The sequence below is a fragment of the Syngnathus floridae genome, chromosome 4, assembly GCF_059516105.1.
Source record: "Syngnathus floridae isolate MCC-2025c chromosome 4, RoL_Sflo_1.0, whole genome shotgun sequence".
Taxonomy (NCBI): domain Eukaryota; kingdom Metazoa; phylum Chordata; class Actinopteri; order Syngnathiformes; family Syngnathidae; genus Syngnathus; species Syngnathus floridae.
Window position 1 is genome coordinate 15,846,658 of NC_142416.1, and position 22,178 is coordinate 15,868,835.

General features: G+C 42.2%; 2 protein-coding genes across 5 annotated transcripts; one reads left to right on the plus strand and one right to left on the minus strand.

The window, feature by feature from the left end:
- Positions 1 to 13: 13 nt before the first annotated feature.
- Positions 14 to 11,848, minus strand: kitb (KIT proto-oncogene, receptor tyrosine kinase b). 2 transcript variants are annotated; one of them, XM_088373130.1, is made up of 21 exons: positions 11,637 to 11,848; positions 9,177 to 9,452; positions 8,788 to 9,072; positions 7,617 to 7,756; positions 6,913 to 7,081; positions 5,952 to 6,141; positions 5,757 to 5,872; positions 5,571 to 5,685; positions 5,136 to 5,323; positions 4,723 to 4,829; positions 3,869 to 3,995; positions 3,690 to 3,794; positions 3,482 to 3,592; positions 2,836 to 2,974; positions 2,690 to 2,754; positions 2,522 to 2,613; positions 2,297 to 2,419; positions 1,853 to 1,964; positions 1,675 to 1,774; positions 1,448 to 1,553; positions 14 to 1,265 (listed from the first exon to the last, which is right to left on the minus strand). In XM_088373130.1, the coding sequence occupies exons 1-21, from the start codon at positions 11,704 to 11,706 to the stop codon at positions 1,122 to 1,124; spliced, it is 2,880 nt and encodes a 959-aa protein (XP_088229256.1). In that variant the 5' UTR covers positions 11,707 to 11,848; the 3' UTR covers positions 14 to 1,121. The 2 variants fall into 2 exon arrangements, with proteins under 2 accessions (XP_088229256.1, XP_088229255.1); XM_088373129.1 differs by having other exon boundaries at positions 2,690 to 2,757.
- Positions 11,849 to 16,904: 5,056 nt separating this feature from the next.
- fip1l1b (FIP1 like 1b (S. cerevisiae)) lies at positions 16,905 to 21,918 on the plus strand. Of its 3 annotated transcripts, none has more exons than XM_088373750.1 (16): positions 16,905 to 17,179; positions 17,514 to 17,568; positions 17,932 to 18,016; positions 18,093 to 18,211; positions 18,307 to 18,371; positions 18,433 to 18,543; positions 18,791 to 18,921; positions 19,056 to 19,174; positions 19,410 to 19,463; positions 19,995 to 20,094; positions 20,173 to 20,326; positions 20,428 to 20,509; positions 20,607 to 20,659; positions 20,749 to 20,944; positions 21,050 to 21,196; positions 21,403 to 21,918. In XM_088373750.1, the coding sequence occupies exons 1-16, from the start codon at positions 17,098 to 17,100 to the stop codon at positions 21,542 to 21,544; spliced, it is 1,695 nt and encodes a 564-aa protein (XP_088229876.1). In that variant the 5' UTR covers positions 16,905 to 17,097; the 3' UTR covers positions 21,545 to 21,918. The 3 variants fall into 3 exon arrangements, with proteins under 3 accessions (XP_088229876.1, XP_088229875.1, XP_088229878.1); XM_088373749.1 differs by having other exon boundaries at positions 16,906 to 17,179; positions 21,400 to 21,918; XM_088373752.1 differs by lacking the exon at positions 19,410 to 19,463 and having other exon boundaries at positions 16,906 to 17,179; positions 21,400 to 21,918.
- Positions 21,919 to 22,178: the final 260 nt, after the last annotated feature.

Here is a 22,178-nt window from a genome sequence, read left to right on the forward strand (position 1 = left end):
AATGGACGCACTGTTGCCTCTACCATCACTGGTACTTTCTTTATTATTACAAGTCAACAAACTGTATCAAAACTGCAAGGACCTCCTAACCAGAGCCTGAGCCCTCGTGACAACCAGACATAGCCAGTCAAAATCTAAAGGCACATATCTATTGTATTTACAGTACGTACACATGTAACACCAAATGAAACACACACACACATCAATCACTTAGTCCTCCACACTAAACCAAGATTAGGCCAATTTCACAAAATACATTCATCTGACCACCCGTTTGGTCCATTACAGTAGTCAACTATACAACTCACAATTGGTAACATACAGCCTTTTTCTTTCTATTTAACTTTTTGAGGTTCTTTATAAGGAATTAGCACTTGCATGCCGTTTTGACACATCACATAGTGGCTTGGACTTATTTAAGGACAATTTGATGATTGTTCTCCCAATGAACTGATGATTTGTAAGGAAAAAGTTGCACATTAACTACAAAGCAGCATCAAGCAGAATATTTAGCACCAAAGAAAGCAGCTATTTAGGATTTGAACAGTAAGTGTTTCAGTTTTTATGCTTCTTGTTTTGATGCTAAAATAACTAGCAGTGGTGGGGGGGTTATGTTTTTATTTTTTTTCTCATGCTGCGGTAGCTAACAAGCCACATTGGGAAACAGTCTTGATGCTAAGGTAAGGTACTACTTATTTAACAAGCTACTTTTTGAATTGTGGCATGGAAATATTTAGATATAAATAACTTGTTCACTATGTTAAGATGAGATTTTGTTCAAAGAAAGATAGAAATGCTTGTAATATTTGTGAAAAGAAAAAAATATACACTTTCTGTACAAATTGTCTGTCAAAATTAAACAGCAATGTGCAAGTAGGCAGCCTGTTCCTATTAGATTTTAGTAGGATTCAGTACGAAAGTACTGATACTAGTATAAATCATCAAGCCTCAGACGTTTTTGAAATGATGGCAAAATCTCGAACCCCCATAGCAAAATAAAGTTCCAGCACAGCATGTCGGCCATGTTTGTGTGTTTGTGAGGCTGCAGGACTCGCCGCGTACATGCAGCTGAAGATTACTCCAGTTCAAATGTAACATGTAATCTATTTGTGTGAATTTCTTCAGACATAGTCCAAGAAGACATCTGTGGTATTCTGCAGTAAAGGCTGGTTGGGGGCCGTGGTGCTGCACACGGAGCTCAGCCTTCGTGATGTAGCCCTCTGATTGTCTGAAGGACCGGCAGCGTTGCTCAGCCTCAGGTAAACCTGCAAAATGACAGCTTGATTGTTTCTTTTGTCTGGGGGGGAGAATCCCCCAACAAGTAAACACCCCCATTTTCACATCCCAACATTCTAAATAAGTTCAGATATAATGAACAAAGAATCACGAGGGAAAGGCATGTGAGATTATAAGACAATCGAAATCATTCATGGTTTGCTCTACTTACGTTCCGGGTATTTTCCGACAGAAGAAGCTCAGTCCTCTCCACCAGTTTTCTGAAAGAGGGTCTTTTCAAAGGGTCCTGATTCCAGCATGAGAGCATCATGTCATACCTGGAGGGGCATGCAGTTTTACATTTATTGGAGTTATATGAATAAATCAATCCTAAAATTTAATTAGATATTTTCAACTCTGATAATGGAGGGCAAATATACACACACACACTGTACTTACATCTCAATGGGAGCAAACTCTGGCTTGTTCATCCTGTGGCCCTCTTGAATCATTCTGTAAAACGCCGAGCCCACCTGCATCCCAGGATATGGACTGTTACCTGCATCACACACATTTGGTGTGTTATGGAATTTTAATGCTTCTCTTGTCAGGCATTCTATAACTTTAAATTGTTTACCCAATGAGAAGATTTCCCATAGCAAGATGCCGTAGGACCACACATCACTCTCATATGTGTAGACACAATCAAAGATGCTCTCTGGAGACATCCACTTGACTGGAAGACGTGCCTGCATGGATGAAAGGCCACATTACATTCATAATACGGAGTGTTTGTTCTAATGATTTCTGGAAATCATTGGAACTCATACTTTTGGGAAAAAAATCCATTGAGCCATGTTTTAAAATTAGATTAGAAATACAAGGTATAGCTAAATTCTGAACACAATGGAAACTCAATGCGACTACTTATTTTCTCTACCACTCGTCCTCATTCGTGGATCGAGCTGGAGTCTATCCAAGCTGCCTTTTACAAGAATACACTGATGGCTATTCACGCTCATATTCAAAGCTATGTACCAGTGGACAAGCACAGGATGAGATGAACAGGCGCTCAACTCACATTGCCACGAAGCACGTAGCTAGAATCAGTGGTGATGTCCCGTGCCAAGCCAAAGTCACAGATCTTGGCCACCCTGCCGTGAGTCAGAAGAACATTTCTGGCGGCGAGGTCCCTGTGGATGCACTGCACAAACACAGATGTGTATATATTGATTTTGGAACCGGTTCTGGTTGTGATGGATCGTTAGCTGTACCGGATTGTGGACCAATTATTTGGTGAACTTACGTTTTTAGACGTGATGTACTCCATCCCTTTGGCCGCCTGGTAGGAGAAGCTCAAAAGATCTTCAGCAGCCAGAGAAAGCTCATCTGGATCTTCTAAAGAAGACCAATCACTATTTTAACATGGTGTGTAAATCAGTTATGCTGCAATGCATGATGGGAAAGGCTTTACCTGACTGCGAGGACCTTTCTTTGTCCGAAGAGCGCATCGGCATATATTCGGTACCCAGCACATCTCTGCTGCACACATATTCACTTCATAAATTATGAGCTGTAAAATAAATTTCAACTGTGATTTCCCAGTTAGCAGAAGATTACCTTGCAGGCTCTGTTTGCTTGGAGACGTTGCGATAGTAACCATTGCCCGTTTGGGAATTTAGGAAGGACTCTCTTTTCCTGCGCAGGAAGTTGAGTAGGTCGCCATAGCAACAGTATTCAGTGATCACTAAAATTGGACCTGGAAGGGAGCAGAGATTTGATCAAATCAATTGGACTGCAATGAAACGAAAATACGGAGATGCTGTTAGAAGTAGTTCATTATCGCTTAAGTCAATTCGATAGGCATTTGCACGGACAAAGTGGGATAATATGAAAGCGATGTGACAAAATGCCAATATTTGGAGTCTGGTCAGTATTCAATAGCGTTAAATGAGGACTTTTCATGCCATGTGTCTTTCTACTTATTTGGTATCTATCCATCAAGATTCTACAGAGTGGTCATTTCCGAGGCCCAGACAGCGAGATAATACTCTTTGACTGCATTCCATCAACTTATTGTCAGGGCTGGCTGCCATTGACTTGACAGTCCAATATTGGATTTCTCTTAAAAGCATAATAACTGTGCTTTTTACGCCGCCTCAGACAACTATAGAGAAATCAATAATGAAGTCATGGAAAAGCAAAAGAAAGATGATTCGAGACTCTTGCAGAAAGAACTCCACTCTTGTTTTGAGGTTCCGCTCACCTCCAACCGTGCAGGCTCCCAGCAGGTTGACGATGTTCATGTGGTTGCCGAGGTAACTGAGCACTTTCAGTTCTGACATCAGCGCTTCCTTCTCCGTGGCGTGAGCGTTGGCTGCGATGACATCGTCATGGGGGACATTAAGCCCGGCTGATCTTGTTGCAGCAGGCGAAGAATTTTTTTTTTTTTTTTTTTACAAAAGGACACTTACATTTGAGCATCTTGACGGCAACCGTCGTGACCGTGTCAGCCGAGCAAAGGCCGTATGCCGTGGCCCTCACCACTTTCCCAAAAGCTCCAGAACCTAGAGTCTTACCTGTGTGTTCACACAGATGACCTTTTAACATCGTTTAGCTTGTACACACGCTTCAAGAAAGGTAATCGTCATACCAAAGCGTAACTTCTGCCGAGGAAATTCCCATTTAGAGTCGTAGGGAAGCTGGGTGGGGTCAAAGTAAATGTAGTTGTTGCCATGGATACTCTCGATGACTTTCCACTGGTTTTGGAATTTCGGTTTCTGTTTGAAAGAGGAGAAGAAGAGGTGGGGCTTGATGGAGACAGCTGACTTTTTTTGCAATATCCTTATATTTACCAGCAATTACCTTTACAGGCGAATTGTATCAAAAATATTTATTTTACAAAGACAATAATGATTCTTTTTGATGGACACTCAGAAGTATTCAAAATGCACATTATGGTGCCAATTCAAATTCAACAGTCATGGTCGAGTTCTACACTTTAACCTTGCAGTTCTTGGGGGAAAAATAATATCATTTTGTAATTTTTTTCCTTATTATTTTTGTAATTATTGTGCAGGTGTATCTCATTTTTTTAGCCAGTAATTGTATGTTTGGTATCCTCTCATTGCTACATCATCTCCACTGTGTACAATAATTTGCTCTCCATGCACTTTACATGCTGATGCAAGCCTTTGGAGCCTGAGTCACTGCACTGTAATAAGAGCAAGATGTCATGCTCTTCCAGACGCGTGTCGATTGAATCCGCCTAATGGCTGACTGAGTCATTAAAACACATTCAGATTGTTCAACAAAAAAAAAAAGATGGAAAAAAGGCTATCAGCGGGATATTGCTCACAGATACTGACTTGAATCACACATGATTCATCAGGGGGAAGAGTGCAATTCCTTTGCAAGTAAATTTAAAGGCTATTTTATGACACAACGTGAAAAGGATTCAAATATGAAGTCATGACGTGGCATTTTGGGGTGTGTTTGCTCTCTTACCTGCCTGTACATATAGAGCAGCACCACAACAAAGAAGCCGAGGAAAGCACCAGTGACCACCGTGCCGGTTAGCAGTGGGGTGAACAGTTCATGCGGGACGAGTCGCTCTGTTCGGGAACAAAGCCGCAATCGGGAGTTAGATAGATCTTTACACACAACACAGGGCCTCAGACGACCCTCAGGATTAAGACAGGCAGCTGCAGCAGTAGCGTTTGTTTGTGTGTCCTGGATTAACGTACTGACACCATCTAATCCCAGCCTGCATTGTCAGCATATAATAATCTCATTCAATCTGCAGTCAGTAACCACACACTTGTTTGTGTAGATCTGTGGAGGTGTTTATGAGATCTACAAATCTATCTAATCACATCTACAAATGTGTTTGTGTGTTAGAGATCTTAATGATGTGGTACCGCTGATAGAGAAGAGCATGTACGCTTCCTCCTGCTCTGTCGAGGCCACGCACTCCAGTGTATGATAGTTGCCATGCTCCTTGCTGATGTTCAATCGGCTCTCCACTTCACTCCTACTATAGGTGGACTCTGTCACTATGGCGACATCCGTAGTCTCCCATTGGGTGGCATTGGGTAGGTGGGAACACCTGAGGAGAGGTCATTCCTGTAATATTGCACCCCTCGGCGAATCACAATCATTTGTGTTATTGATAGGTCACTGTGAGACTTATCGTCATTTTAATTTCAGATCGTTGCTACCAAACTTTCTTTACTTGATCCCTTTTTTTTTTGCCTTGTAGCATTTTTTTTAAATGCACAACTGGGACAGGTCATTAGTCAAAAGTTGTAGTAGAAGTTAAAATATGCATAAAATAATGATGGTTGATGTAATACCTCGTGTTGGGAATGTCACAGATGTACCAGCTGATTTTTGGAACTGGGTGACCGGCGGCGACGCACCGCACCTGACCATCGACTGGCCCTTCCTGGGCGATGATGACCGGCTTGCCTTACATAGAAACATCCTCATCAGACACTCAAAGCCTTAGGAACTGTGTTAATGTAGAAGAATTGACTTACTATTGACGTATACGTGAAATAGATGGTCGACGGACGCGTCTTCGTGACCGGCTGAGAATTTATAGACGCCGCCCTCGGAGCCAAGAACCCTCACAAGTTTCAGCTCACTAATGTACCTAAATGCAAAGTCACATGAGATTTATTATCTGGGTGAATACTCTTATTCCCGAATCTGACGACATGCTACAATGATACCTGTATTTGTGTTGGTGGATCGTGATGACATGCTCTGTGGTATTGAGCAGACGTTTGTCATTGTAAGACCAAGACAGAACGCTGGGTGATGGATAGGATTCTAACTCCACTCTAAGAATTAGGCTTTCCCCCTCACGCACACTGGCCTGGACGGGACTTGGGTGACTTAACATGGTAATGAAGCCTTTATCTGTACAACATATACACAGAGTTGTTCATTTAGCAACAAGGCCTGGACATTTGGTTTGGTAGCATTACTTTGTTAGCACGACTGAGCATTCACGCTCAATTGCAATTTCTGGTCTGTAAAATAAACTATAATTATATGTTTCATGGTGGATTAAATAAGATATCAGTTAACATTTTTGATTGCATTTTAAATGTGCCTTTTGACATCGGGCTAAAAAATCCAGTTGAATGTTAGTGTATATTAGCAGATCGTTTTTTAGTGTTTGTTCTGTCATTTTATTTGCTTCTAAAACATGGCACCACCTTGCCACGGTCTTTTTCAACAAGACATGTCGCAACATGTCCACAGACTTAATGGAAACTTAAGTGTGGGCTTGGATGTTCCTTTAAGGCCCCTGGATTTGCATAGCATGCAAATGAAGAAGAAGCTTTAAGTTATTACATTTCGTTTTTTATCATTTTTTAGATTAGAAGTCTAAATTTCACATCTATGGAACTCATGGAGATGACGTGATGGCTATGGTGCACAATTCAGGAAAGATCAAGTTGATGACATCATCCTTTTACATTTAACAGCTCCTCGAGCACTGTGACGTTAACCCTTCTATAGTGTTGCTAAAGAGGGCAAATTGCTTCAGAATTTAAAGCTTCCATGCGTATGCTCTGGTGTATTGTATCAATCATCGTTTTATTGGAGATTCCATAACTAGATAGAATGATGTAATGCCATCTCAGTGGACATGCTTTACTTTATTTGTTCTTTTATGCTTACCGCAGACATTCAGGTGCAGCGCTCTGGAGCTCCCGCCTCTCTCATTGTGGGCCGAGCAGCGGTACACCCCTGAGTCTGTTCGTTTTACTGACCCTATCAAGAGCCGGGAGGCCCGTTGATAATCTCGAGACCCGAAAAGGATGTGCGAGGTGTGAACTTCATCTGGATGCTGCAGGCAGCAAACAACGGCAAGGTTAAGTGGTGTTTTGTCTTCTACTCACATTTACAGTAACATAGAAGCCTGAGAATAAACCACACATGAATTCAACCCTAGTTAAGGTTTCAACTCTCTCAAATTAGATGACCAAATATCAAGAAAAAACTTTTTTTTTAATAGAACTTTGATTGAAATTGACCTTTGGGTAATCGCCGGTATCCATTGAATTTGCCTGATCTAATGAAATTCCCTATGGGCATTCCTGACTTGTCACATTACATGAGAATGTGATGGATGTGACCTTTGATCATCACAATTGAATCACTATTTGACGCTGAATAATGCCTTGAGTCCATTTAAGTTTGTTTTTATCACACCATAGAAAATAAGTCAAATTGAAACCCCTTTAACCGAGTTTGAGAAAAAAGGACCCTCTGAATGAAATGACACATTGTTTGTTTGACCTCTTTCAACCTAAGTCTTCCAATTAAGTCAGATGTGTCTTTCGAGTCACATGATTGATTAAAATAAAATAAAAACAACTCACCGCCTTTGATGGATAGTCCCATTTGACACTAAAGTCTGGGTTGACATTGGAAGAGCTACAAGTAAGCTCGAACTTCTCCCCGTTGCGCAAGATAACCTTGTCTTTCTGGGACAGTGTGATAACCGGAAGCACCTCTGGAACTGCACAAAGAAATTCAAAAGGACATCAGAAATGCATTTAAAAAAAAAAAAAAAAAAAAGTCAGTAGGAATCCTTGGTCCTTTCTATTTAGGTGTGTGCAATTAATAGATTGGCTGAATTTCTAAACATAATAACTCATCTGAATAGCAATGAAGGGATTTGTGTAATCAACTAAAAGAGCTTTGAGATTTCTAAACCTAAATACACGTGCACACATTTATATTTGCATATGTTTAGCCTTAGGCACACATAAAGTGCATGATTTATCGCTTTCAATAATTGTCACTGACGTCGCCAGCGGTTGTGTTTGATAAGGGTTGTCATAACTCTATTTAGCCCAAATGCCACCTTCATGCACTGTTACAAAGCTTTGTTCGGCCTGGCGTGCTGTTAATCCTCGTGTCCTTCACCACAACCACGTTTTACTCCCTCTCGCCATCACTCAAAAAGGAGACCAATAACTCTACCCAGCCGTGTCTTTGTTTGGAGATTGTTATGCTGGGCAGGGATAAATACAAACATGAAGGTCAGCTCTTCGTTTGACAGCGACATTTTGTGCTGGGATGAGTTTTTTGGATTTGAATTTGGTGTCCATCCATTTATTGTCTGTCAAAAATGGTTTTAAATTGCATTTGTAACAAGGTTAAATAGCTTAGCAGAATTTGGCAAGGCTCAAAATAATATCCTTTGCAGATCAATTTTGCGAATGAATTACTTAATTTGAGGAGCAAGTTTCTAATTTTATTCTATTTTACTGTCTAAACATGGTTAGCTTAGCAATTAGTATGGTTTTTGGAGAATTGGAGCCTGGCCCAGCTGAATTTTGGTGAGATTCATCCTGAACTGGTCACTAGACAATCGCAGAACACATACCAACATGGAATTTGGGTGGAAGCTGGAACCAGAAGGCTACTATGCTGCAGTCTCAATTCATTAGTACCCAAATGACAAATCTAGCACAGCTATGTTGGCACGTTCCGAGGGCAAGTGGGAAGCCGTTGGACAAAAGTAGAAACTTGCGCAATGTTTACCCAGCCGCACGTCCACGGTGTATTGGCTCGATGTCACTTTCTTTGCTCCGAGCTCTCCCACGCACACGTAGCATCCTTCAAAAGCCCTGCTCACATTGCCGATGATAACACCTTGCTCGTGGTGGGTCCAATAACTCATGGTGGAGGGCAAAGGTCGCCCGTCACACGTCTGCAAAGCCAGCAGAGTGACGTCCGGGTTGGTCACCAGGCAGGGAATGGTGCAGTTCTCGCCCGCACGGACCAGGATGACGTTGACCATGGTGCGCTGGAAAGCACTGACAGGGTCTGTGGAACATGGAAAGTTCACATCCATGCAAGTTAAATCAGCTTTTATTATCTGCAGGCACAGGGACGAGAGAATAACGGGTGCACACAACCCTTGCCCCCACCTTTCACATATACGTAGATGGACGCACGCTCCCGTGTACTGTTATTGATGCACACGTAGCGGCCCATGTGGTAGTTTTGCACTGCGGGCACCATGACAATAGCAGCGCCGGCCTCCTCCGCCTCCCCCTCAAGTCTGCGAGCATTTTCCCTCTGCCACCTCAACCTGGATGTAGCACCAGGTGTGGTGGCATTGTCATGGCAATAGAGCTCCAGCTTGCCACGCTTGGGAATAACTATATGAGGCCCACTGGGGGAGATGACGGGTTTACTCCACCCTGGAGAAAAAGACAAAGGATGAACAAGTTGACAATTTTAGGGACACGCTATTTTCTCACTGGGGTATGGAGTGGTTCCTGTAACTGTCTTTCATACAGCCAAACAGTGAAAGATCGATTCCCATTCAAATCAGCTGAGATAGGCTCCGATCCCTGCCAGGACCGTAAACCAGATGCAGTAAGTGTTTTAGGAAATGGAGTCATAGTTGTTCAAAGTTGCACCTTAAGGAGAAATACTGCAATAAATTAATGACAAATTTAATACAGAACAGGAAGGAAAAACAAATGTATGAAGCTGTGGGGATTTTGCATGAGGGCAATTAGCTGAAAAAACATTTACTTTATCAGATTACTACCTCTCCTTGTTGTTTCTCCGCTATGTTTTTCTCCTGCGAGTTGCTCGGGCTTAGTATGTGGAGCTTTTAGTTTGCCCAGCAACATGGAGCCATGTCACATGATCAGGAACAAAACAAAATAAACGGAGCAAATCCATAATGTTGTCTATATAAATCGAAAGTAAAATAAATCACATCAGACAGTGGAAGAAAGTGTTTCGTTTTCCTGGTTGGTAGTCTAACTTAATGCTGAGATGTTGCTAAAATTAACAAAGAGCTGGCAGAGAATAAATATGGGTCTTAATGTGATGATTAAAATGCATGTTTTGATTGGCACACAGCCACCGAAGATATATTGCCATCTAACTCAGTGGAATAATCAATAGATATGAGCTGAGTAATCATGACCTCAGGCCTCTAAAATCGTTCACTCAGGATAAATATACATATCTAACATTTCCATCTTAGTTAACCGTCAGTCAGAGGTTTTCTCTTTGTCTCTCTCTTGCATGCTGGGCACTTTTTCAAGAAGAGAATATTCATCTGACTGTTGTGCCTTGAGGCCAAACCGAAGGAAGCTCCAGAGGACGCAAAACGTCAACATCCACTTTTCTTTCTGGTGCAAAGCAAATGTTGTGCCTTTCAGACTTGTGAAGATTTATGGCAAGATGCCACTGTGGCTTTGCGTTAAAAGACTTTTTGTGTGTTGAGAGCTTTGTTTGCTGTGCTCAGTGCAAAGTATCATTTCAGTTTCGATGAATAATTGATTGCTTTGTAACAGACAACACACACACCTGTTGGCTGGCGGGAGAAGACGCAACCCCTCCGACACCCCCCCTCCCTTCTCCTCCTTCTATTCCTCCATGGTGGTTATGCAAATAATCACTGATAGGATCTGTAAACCTGAGCTCACTTGAGTTCAACGATGAGTTCAACTGCATCGTTAAACTCGATTCAGACGATCGCAAACATTTACATGATCGAAAGTGGAAGAGCCAAACCAACTATCTTTACAAAGTTCCTTCTCCTAATCAAAAGAAATTCTAATAATGTGCACACAAATACAAGAGTAGACACTTTGCTGTTTTGTTTAATAAATTGTCACGGTTGATATTCGACGACTATATTTTCTACATTTTAAATCTTTCAAGTGTCCCATAAAAGCGTGGAAAGAACGAATGCCGCATTAAATCTTGTTAGGTTGCGTAGTCCGTAAAAACTACTTTGTTGAGTTCCACGAAACTTGGTGGAGGGGTGTGGGATGGGGCCAAGAAGAACCTTTTAAATTTAGAGTCATTTTGGTAAACATCCAGATGAAGGAGCAGGGCTATTTTTCCCTTTGCACACAAATATAAATATACGTTGTGATTTTGCTTATTTCTCAATAAACTGAGTTTATCTTAATGACATGTTTCAGGTACATAGAGGAAAATGGACATTTGGTCTCCACGTTTAATCCAAATGTATTTATTTAGATATAATTTTTTATGTTTTATGTTAATTTGGTCCATCTGGTCCAAGTAATCCCCAAACATTCAACCCCCCAAACAAGAACTTAAAAGACAAAGCTTCAAATTTCCTTCATGCACCAGTTATTGTATTTTTTTACTCCTCTCGATGGCACTTGGTTTAAAGAAGGAGGTTTAAGAAATGGCACGAGTGTGCTTTCTGGCCTGTGTTGATCAGAGTGGCATCAAAAGGGCCCAATAAATAAAACCACCGGTTCATGAAGCATCTTGAAGCTTCATTTTCCCATCACTACTTCCAAGCGCAAAAAGTGCAACTTGTGTTCACAGCGGAGAATTGGTATAAGTAGAGGCTTTTTAGCAGCAAGTGTGCTTTTTCCTACCTGTGAGTGGTAGAAAAATCAAATACGATGCACAAACAATCCACAGACATGTCATGTTGAAGTTTTCCATCTTGATTTTCTACTCCATGCGTCTCATGACATTCTGTACGATCAAAATAAAGCTCCAAACTGGATTCAATGTGACGAGAACAGATCAAATCTAATATGATGCGTGCATTAGGAGGAGCTCTCAGCTATGGATACAGTGGCTATGAAAGACAGTGCACAGGACTGAGCCTCTCCTCCCTGCCGACTCTCCTCCCTCACTTGGGCACCTCCTCCCTGTCCCGCATTGGCTGGAGACGCGCCAAAAGTGATGAGAGGCGCATTACTGGAAATGTAGTTGACAATTTCTAGCCATTATGCATTATTATAGAAAGAATAGGCAAGAACTGGCCCAATTGTTTTGTGTTGTGCTCATTTGTTGTGGTGTGTTGAATGTGCTAAATGTGACTTCTCACACTTGAGTGCTGCCTGCTGTGATGCTAAGAGTGCATTCTGTTGCCCGTGGAGGCATTTGCTGCCTTGACAAAAGGAGTCATGTTTGGTTTTGGTGTTTATATCTTAAAATGTTTATAGTCGTTGTGACCACGTCAGACCAAAAGATATTGCTAGTAGTTTGGTAGGCCAAACAAACAGGTTCATCAGATGACCTTATTTAGTATTTAGATGTTTGTTGACTGAGGAGTGTTTGCAAACATCAGTTTGAATTGGAAATTTGTTTTCTCTGTGACAGTATTTGTTTCCTTGAGGGTAAAACTTGCATATGGTGATTACAATGCGAGACTAACAACCTACCCTTATGAAGATAAGAATACTCACTTTTTATGCTTAGAGAAGACATACGATAAACAACAACCCTAAAAATGTTCCATCAAAATCAAGTTGCATTTTGGGATTTTTTTGGAGCACAGGAGAGTAAACTTGTTTTCCAATCACGTAGTTGTTGAATTCCCCTGCCGATTTAATAGCAGTTGTGCTCATTCAACCGTTATACATTGTAGAACTGAATTTAGTTTGCCTTTGTATTGGAAACATAACAAACATGGAGATTGTTAGCGTTAATGTGCTTTCTGCGAGACGGTAAAAACTAGTGGACATGAGTGGCCAAAGGCATACGAAGCTTCTTGTTGCATCTTAATCATAAAGCAAACATCGGTCTCTCGGGCCAAATGAGGTTTTATCGATACGCCGAGCGTATCTCCCGGCGGCGGCATGAAACAGGCACTTTATGCTGCGACTGCTCCTGAGAAACATGTGAGCGGACAGCGGGACTGTTGTGTTGTTTTTTTTCTCACACACATGATGAATTCCTCTATGCATCGCCCCGTGGCTGTTTGTGCCTTTTTGAGCTCATGACAGAATTCTAAAAAGCACAAAAACAACAACATTGCTTTCGTGGTCAATACGTTGACATATTTCATATTTGTAGCCACGAAGTCTTCTTAAAAGGGCGTATCTTATTTTGAGTGAAACGACTCAACCCAGTTTAATGAAGTGGCTCGACTGAATTGTCTTTATGTATCCGTTCCATTGCTGTGATAATGCACTTTTTCCCCCACACTACTTTTGCTAAATTGGCAGTTTGATGTGGGCTGAGCGACAATCAGATTATGGTTGTATAATCTTACACAAGGGGAGCGGGGCTGCTACGAGGGGTCAACGGGGTCAACTTGTAGATGTCGTTTTTTTTCATGTACTGTATACATCCATCATTCTGTATTTGTTATTGCCATGGTGACCCTAGATAACCCATCTGACACTCTTGTTGTCATGTGTTAGGATTATTATAAATGCTAATCCAGCATCATTGCTAAAGGTGTTCAGTTAATATTTGTGACCCTTGACACACAAACATGTTCAGGGAAGGATTTGTATTTTGACTCAAGGGCCCTGACAAAATAAGAAAAATATTTTATCTAGGAGATTTTATTAAAATAAGCGATTGTACAATCATGTTTTGTTGTTAAACCCTTGTTGTCCAGCTGGCAGGCACCCACTGTTCTCCCAAACAAAGGGAAGGTGTCAAAGTACGACAAACCTGAGCTGAGCATATGTCTCCGTGAGAATGACACTGCATGTTGTTCTACATCAGGACCGTCCACGCACGTCCATTTCCAGCGAGTTCACATGTCACTCGAGCGGTTTATTTGCTTGCGCCTATTTCATTATTCATAAGTGAGGTGAACGTCTATAGCAGACCTGGGCTGACTCACTCTGACTTGGTGTGTGTGTGCGTTTCTGTGTGTGAGTCACTCAGTGCTTTTAGACAGATGAGGACGTCAGCCTCGTGGAGGACAGCAAAGGTTTTATAGTAGAAAAATAGCCACTTCGATTAGATTACATCATGCAAACATTCCTCTCCAGATGCCCTTCGCTCTCTCTCTCGCTCTCTCTCTCTCTCTTGCTTTCTTTCACCTTCCTCTCTCCTCTGTCTTGCATTTCTTCTTCCTATATGAGACACACACACGCTAATTCAATCACCTACAAATGGATTTCACACCCTCAGGCAGCCACGTGGAGTCTCCCAGAAAAACACACGCATTAAAAAAAGAAAAAAAAGAAAAATCATACCTCATGGTTTTGTGTTTCACTGACTGGCCAAGCTTTTATTACGATGCAATCCAATGCTCTCCCTCCCATTTGAACTTGATCACTCCATCTTCCCCCGCTTGGATGCAGTAGGATGCTGCTATATTCATTTTCGTTTCGGACCCTGCGGTTGATAAGAGTCACTTTATAGTCGAATTGTGGTGTTTTATGGCCCTGTTATGACCCACTTAATAGACTAGACAAAGAGGAGCACTGGTTAAAAACACCCCCAAAAGCCACACTGTTGGTTTGCACTCGCCAGTCAAATTATAAATCGAAGTCGCGTGAGGTCATATATTCTTGTTGAAAATCTGTCTGTCTGCTCTCTCTGTCTGTCTGATCATGGATTATTAGAGATTTCATATTGAATATCTTAACTGTACATTATGAGCATGTTTGTTGATCTAGCCACATTTCCTGGAGGAAACAAGTGGGCACTAATGAGCTCAACAGATGGATCTTTATAGTCCAGAACAAAAGAAAAACTGCCGCGTTCAGACCACACATGTGTAATCCAGGGAGATGATGTGGATTGACGACATGCCGCGCGTATCTGAGTGCGCTATTATCACCGTGTATAATTATACCGATAGCCCTGTGATCATCCTCGGTCAGGATAAATACGATTAGCATCGACTTGGCTGAAAACCGCCCTAATCCAGCGTAAAGCGAGCGAGAAGGGTGTGGGCAGGCGGAGACTGAGAAGATGGTGCTTAGTGCATGAGGAGGGGGAAAGAAATGCAAAGATGGGGAAGGAGTATGTGTGGAGGAAGGATGGAATTCAAAAGAAGAAAAAAAAGTGGTCTTGTTGTATAATGATAATGTCATTTGGTGTGTTTTAAACCAGAGGTTTGTTTCTCTGAATTATTATTGTCTAATAAGTAAATTTAATTGTTGCTATTTTTTTTGTTACACAAAATCAGCTCCAAAGAATTGCATTAAAAAAAAAACTTCAGTAAGATAAAAATGCAGATGTGATATTTTGTCTTATGATGACCATAATATTATTAAATCTAATCACTGAGACAAACCAGTCGATTAAAATTGTTCATTACAAAACAATATTTTTACATACTGGGTTTTTTGTATTTATAATGTGGTTCTAGAAAAAATCAAGTGTTGTTATATCAACTATGCCCCTCCCTCTTCACATGGATTTCAAAACCAGTGATTGCGAGTCATTGCGAGTATCCATAGCAACATTACATTACATTTATTCGGACCGCACCCAAATAGACACGGCAATTTTAGATGTAATTTCTCAGATACTTCCCCTATTAAAGTTCATTTCCATCACAAAGTTTAGGTTTTCCCTCACAAAATTTGTTTTTGATTGACTGACTTGTGTTAATGTTTTTCTAAATGGAATTATGAGAAAAAAAACAAGAATGTTATAAAAAGTTATTTTTTCATTTTTGAGTGCTATTATTGTAAAAAGCAGAACTATTTAATTTGATACAGTTTTTATTAGGTTGTGCAGTTGTTCCTAATGTGGTGTCCAGTGAACGCTGTTTTTTCCACTTCAGTATTATGTTTCGTTGAGATTCATTTGATTGGGGCGTGTCAAAATCATAATCTTATTTTCTGTGTATTCCTCCCTTCTAAATGAGCACATTTGTATCAGAAATCTTGCATTTGCTTTATCTGTTTTTGTTCGTAAATGAACATAGAAATAAGAACGAGAATGGAAATGGGAGGGGGGGTGATGGATGAGAGAGGAGAGACAAAGAGAATGAAATATTGCGCAATGATCACTTTCCTTGCCCCGCCCACCCTTCATTGTGCGTGTGCACTGCTCAGTGAACAAACATGTAGATACACACAGAGTAGCACTTTTCAATTATATCAGATGTGGCACACTATAAACACTCTGTGACGATGTTGATTTTGTTTTCCATCCCAGATGCACCACATTAAAAGATATTGGCATGATATCTGTATGCAGAATTATCACCACAGTAAAGAGGTTCTAATAGCTAAAGTGGTGGGGAAAAAACGAGAATCCACAGATTTCCAATGGCAATTAGTGACATGCTAAAGTGGCCCCTTTTAACTGGTCACAAGCCATAAATGCATTTACAATGCGTGTTACATTACTAGGGCGACTTCTGATGCGCAACACAACCACAACAGTAGACACGTGACACCACTTTATTGTTGACAGGGCTAAAGGTTTCTCCGTAAACTCACTCAAAAGACTGACGACTGAACAAAAGTGTTACATATCTGACTTTTCATTGAGTAAACCTTGTCGATCAGAAAAAGAAAAAGTCAGGTGAACGAGGATATTGTGCCACATGAAAAAAAATATTGAAATTAATTTGACTTTAAATCACCTTAGTTACGTATTTAATCAAACTAATTTACCATTCAGTTCAGTGAGGAAAGATGATTTGTGATACTGGTATTCTGAGTTACGACCCTGAAAGTGAATAATAATACTAATAATAATCATAATAACTTTTATTTATAACGCGCCTTTCAAGGCACTCAAGGACGCCGTCCAAAGATAAAATATCATACACAATCAAATATAAAAAAAGTCTAAAAACAAAAAATTGAAATATATAAAGCCAAGGCATGAAGACACTAACGAACAGTTCAAGTCCATTTGACTTTGACGTGTTTTGGCCACTAGGGGCACTGTGTTATCCGACCTACACTAAGCTACCAAGTCGTTGACCATTACAGAGAGAGCGCCTTCATTCGCTTCCGGTTTTGACGCTAGCTAACTAATGTGTCTATGAGCTCTTAATATTTTCTCACATATTTGCGTCCCTTCTAAAGGGAATAATCATATGCGTGCACCTCCACGGAGAAAAAATTGTTCAGCCTCGCGTCAGTAAAGCTGCTTTAAAAGTTTGCAAACATGTCTGTTGCCGAAGAAGCGGACAAAACGGCCACGGCGGAGGCTGGCGCTGGAGATGAGGAGGAAGAATGGCTGTATGGAGGTAAAAAGCTTCTTTGCCATCTTACATGAGGGCTCAAATCAGATCGGGGCATCAATTTGAGTGACAACCGAGTTAGAAATACCAAATAGCGAAGTTATCATCACAGAGGTTTTAGCAGACTCTGGAGACCGGGACTTAGCTTAGCTTGGCTAGCCAGACTGCGCATCTGTAGCTTAGCCGCGTGACACTGTGGGGGTTTCAATATAGGGTTCTACCCACAACAATTTTATCAAATCCTCAGTTGTGTATTTTGATTTCACGTTCACAGTAATGTTTAATACAAGACATAAGTTTCTTCGAGGGTGACTTAATCACGGCATTATCTTGTTTTTAGATGAAACCGAGACCAAAGAAGAGGACGAAGAAGCTAAACAACCAGCTGATGACAGGTAATGGACACCTGACGTGCACTTCCAATAGGTGAAGACAACCTGCCGCTGGTTGGCACCCAAGTCTGGCGACTGTATGGCCTCACTAGTGTGATGCAAATTATAGCCCCTCCGGCTTCTTTCTTCAATCTGGCACTTGAAAAACTCGTACTGATCGTTTGCACTCGAGATGTGCGCCCCTTTGGCTCAGACAAACACATCATATGTGCACCAAAATCCAAATACAGGAACTCTTCTAAATATTAAATTACATATAACAGAAATGCACAGTTAAACAGCAGTGTCATTCAAGTTTAACTTTGCTAGAGGTGACCCTGTGAAGTCATGGTTGAACAGGATTCAAAACTTTCATTTGATCCACAGTGCTCCTGCTGAGACCCCTGCTGCCCCTACTCCTCCTACTGAGGAACCTACCGAACATGCCACAGGAAACGGCGTGGTGTCAGAGGTAGCCCTCTTGATAGGCAACAGCAATTGTAATGAATCAAATGCGGTTCTGTTCCTTCAATGAATTTTTTTCACAGTCACAGGCCACCGAGGACGCTGTGGGTGATGATGTGGAGAGTGACAGCGACAGTGACGACGACGACGATGATGTCCGTGTTACCATTGGAGACATTAAAACTGGGGCTCCACAATACGTGTATGCTTCTGAGATAACGTTTCTATTCATAGAAGACTATTGAGATACTTTTGATGCATGTTAAATTTGTTTTTTGTTTGTTTTTTCTCCTACAGACCATATGGTGCTCCACCTGTCAATCTCAATATCAAAACACCTGGCTCCAGATCTTATGGACAAGGTAGTCCTCTATCTGTGGCACATCTTTAGGGCCATGTTCAACCCTTTTTTTCCCCCCCTAGTTTCCTCAAAAGTGAAAGGAGTTGATCTCGATGCTCCTGGAAACATTAATGGTGTCCCAGTGCTTGAAGTGGATATGGAGACGTTCGAGGAGAAGCCCTGGCGGAAACCAGGTATGTTTGTGCATACTTGTCGATCATCGTAATCAGGATGGAATTTTCTGGCTTTTGTGCTGTTTTTCGTTAACAGCTATCTATCTACATGTATCAGTCACAGTAATAGTAGTGGCAAAGTCTGACATTTCATTCGAAGCAGAACATTTGTGACACACTGTTAGTTTTTCTGCCTTGCAGTCAAAGTAGTTGTGAAAACAATTCTTGGCAACAAATTGAAGAAGGAAGTTCTCTTGTTGATTTACAGGGGCGGACTTGTCGGACTACTTCAACTACGGCTTTAATGAAGACACATGGAAGGCTTACTGTGAGAAACAAAAGCGATTGCGCATGGGCCTGGAAGTTTCAACTGGTGGCTCGGCGACCAGTAAAATTACTGTGAGCACTTAATGTCGTCTTAGGTTCTTTCAATTCCAAAGTCCTCGTATTTATTTTTTTGATTAAGGAAATCATTACAATGCGAACAAAGTTATCCTCTTGTGTCTTTTGTTTTCTTTAAAATTCCTTCCCAGGTCCAACAAGGCAGGACAGGCAACGACAAGGAAATATCCAGCCTTGCTCTTCACACTTCCAAATCTGACTTCCCGTCTCCGACCAGCCTGTACAAGTCCGCCACCAGTCAGGTCCCTAGGTAACTTGAATGCCTTTTATTCTCAAGACATTTCAGTCACCATGACAACAGACGGGTGGAAGGAAACCCAGCTTTGTTTTCATGTTGGAAAAGGGACACATAAACAGTGAACATCAGATGTGTAAACCTGAAAACGATGTGTTTGCGCGCAAAAAAAAAAGCGTCTCGAGACAAAGACATCTTCCTTTCTGTGTGTGTTGGTGTCTGTTACTCTCATTTCTTTTACCCTTGGTAGGATCTCCCCCCCTCAGTGGACTGGTCCGCCTGTCCCGGATATGTCCTTTTATACGTAAGTGGGCGCAACATTGTCCCAGTCGGCGATTAGTGAAAAGAAAAGGGGGAGCTGGTGTGTTTTTAATGACCAGCAACAAACGAAATGGTTCCTCTCTGTATGTTGGTCCGGTAGTTGGTAAACCGAAGGCTCATTTGGAAGCTTTGAGACGCAGATGAATACGGGGATGCCTTCCTCCCTCTTTTCAAAAACTTACATATAAAGACTAAGGGAAGACTCAATTGCCCTAAGGTATGAGTGTGAGAATGAATGTTATTTTTCCTCTCTTCGTTCCCTGTAATTGACTCGCAACGAGTGCGGGGCATAGACCACCTCTTGCCCAAAGTCAGCTGGTGGGAAAGACTCTAGCCCAATTGCAACTTGAATGAGGACTGACTATAGAAAATGGGTAGAGGCTTTGAAAATGGTATCATGATGTTTGCACACCAGTTTGGACGGGGCGGTTATGTTAAGAAAAATGACATGCAGCATATTTAACTGAAGCTGTGAGCTTGATGAGCAATTGTGTGTTTTTGGATCGTTTCCCAGGAAGACAAGCGGTACCATAGATGTGATTGGTGGAGGGACAGCCACCATCAGTAGGGTCGAAGGGCGACGCAGGCACAACCTCGACGGCAATAACATCCAGGTTCTCAAGTCACTCCCTGCCACACAAACAGCGAAGTCAGCATTCTTAACTTAAAACAAATCCTTTTTTGTTGCACAGGTGATCTCTGAACACTCTACATCGGAGGCCGATGCTTCCGCCACGAAGATCCCCACCTTCTTTCCCCCTGGCCCGCTGCCTCCAAACATCCCCCCGCCCCCGTTCCTCCCCCCACCACCCGTCAGCTCAGCGCCGCCACTTATCCCGCCTCCCCGTGAGTTTAAAATTGTATTGCTTTGCCAGTTCATTTTATGCAAACGATATTTGTGCGGCATGTGAAGGCTAATTGGTTCTTTCTGTTTTTGTTCCTCTCAGGGTTGCCCATCACTGTTCCTCCTCCTGGGTTTCCACCTCCACCCAGTGGTCCCCCACCTTCAATCATTCCTACTATGGACAGGTAACATATGCTGATATTTTTGCTGTAAAATATGTTTTATATACAAACCACACACACACACAACCATAGTGATACAGCTCTTGCATTTTCTCTGCAGCCATGCTGGAGGTTACGACGGACGCTCTATCCCCCCGTATCCATTCCCTCAAGGTGGCCAACTTGAATCCTCATTTTCTGCAGCATCCATTGGCTGCTGGGCGCTAAACATTGAAACCCTTACGCTGCCGCCTTGTCTTCAGGAGCCTACCCTCCCCCCCTGTCTGGAGGTGTGCCGACGTCCTGGCCCCCGTTGATGGAAAACGCCAAACCGTGGGACTACTACTCCCGTCGGGATGACAAGCGAGAGAAGGAGCGAGAACGACCCCGAGAGAGGACGCATGAGCGAGAGAGAGAGCGAGAACGTGATCACAGCCCCGCAGTGATCGGCTACACAAGGTGAGATGAAAATGGTATTCTCATAACTGTTAAAAGTGGCTTTTTGTTGGGGTCAACACAATTTTATTTTTGCCCACCTGCTTACACGCCTTTCACTTGCCGCAGCGATGAAGAGCGATATCGTTACCGCGAGTACCAGGAACGCGGTTACGGAGACCGCCATCGTGAGCGGGCGAGCCGCGAGAAGGAGGACCGACACCGAGACAGACGGCATCGGGAGAAAGACGAGGGACGCCACAAGTCATCTCGCAGGTACGCCGAGCCATCCCTCCTCCATCGTCTCGTTTTCCAGCCTCGGCGTCACGGCGCCACCTTTTTGCCCCCGTCCTTTCTCCATTCCTCTCTATTGATTTCCCCCTCTCTATTTTCTCTCCCACTCACCTTTTGTACCCTTCAACTGTGCTGCTAACTTTGCACTTACTTGAGTTTCCACCTTGTCTCCCTTTCTCCATTAGCAGCAGCAGCAGGAGGAGGCACGACAGTGAAGAGACCGACAGCCACCGGAGGCACAAACACAAGAAGAGCAAGAGAAGCAAGGAGGGAAAAGAGGCCAGTGAGGACATGGGTGCAGACCAAGAGAACCAGGAAGCCATGGAGTGAGCGCCCCTGCCCCCCATCACCCCCTCTGTCTTTTTGTCCGACCCACTAAAGACAAGAGTGTAAAATGGAGGCCACGGTGACATGTATCCTGTCACTTCTCAACATCAATTTCCATTCACCACTTTTATCTGCTGTTTTCCCATCCTGCAATGTCGCCGTTGCGGTCGCAGCAGAGGAGGTAGTGAAGGCGCAGCCATTTTGCATCTCTCCACCACTGGATGACCTCATTGCCTCAGCCTCCTCCCTCCTTTTGTCCTCCCAACAAGGTCCTTGTTTCCTTTCTCTTTTTGTTTGTCATGATGATTCATATTGTGTATTAAGAGTCATTAGTTCCAGAGTTTGTCAACTTCAATTAAAGAACACGTTTTTGATAACTTGGCTCAATGGATTAAATATCCTTAATTTGCATTTAGTGGTGCCTATGGTTCTCACTTGGAGGTTAGAATCTCAGTTTTTTGTATATGAGTATAATTTTGTAAATTAGTAGGATGCAAAATGACTATTTTGTTCTTGTAACTCTGTGCAGGCAGTAAAAATCAATGCCAGTAAAACAACGAGACAGCAGAACTTACCTGAGCGTTAATGAAACGAATGTAAGTGGGGGAAAAAAAAACACTTTACTCTGTTTACAATT

Bases quoted from the DNA above. Each gene is read 5' to 3' on its own strand.
- kitb (XM_088373129.1), bottom strand. From the start codon at position 11,706: ATGGAAAACTTCAACATGACATGTCTGTGGATTGTTTGTGCATCGTAT. The intron at 9,453-11,636 runs GTAGGAAAAAGC...CTTTTTCTCCAG, and splicing joins GATTTTTCTACCACTCACAG to GGTGGAGTAAACCCGTCATC. The intron at 2,420-2,521 runs GTAAGTTCACCA...GTGTTTGTGCAG, and splicing joins AGTACATCACGTCTAAAAAC to TGCATCCACAGGGACCTCGC.
- fip1l1b (XM_088373749.1), top strand. From the start codon at position 17,098: ATGTCTGTTGCCGAAGAAGCGGACAAAACGGCCACGGCGGAGGCTGGC. The intron at 17,569-17,931 runs GTAATGGACACC...TTTGATCCACAG, and splicing joins AAACAACCAGCTGATGACAG to TGCTCCTGCTGAGACCCCTG. The intron at 19,175-19,409 runs GTAACTTGAATG...TACCCTTGGTAG, and splicing joins GCCACCAGTCAGGTCCCTAG to GATCTCCCCCCCTCAGTGGA.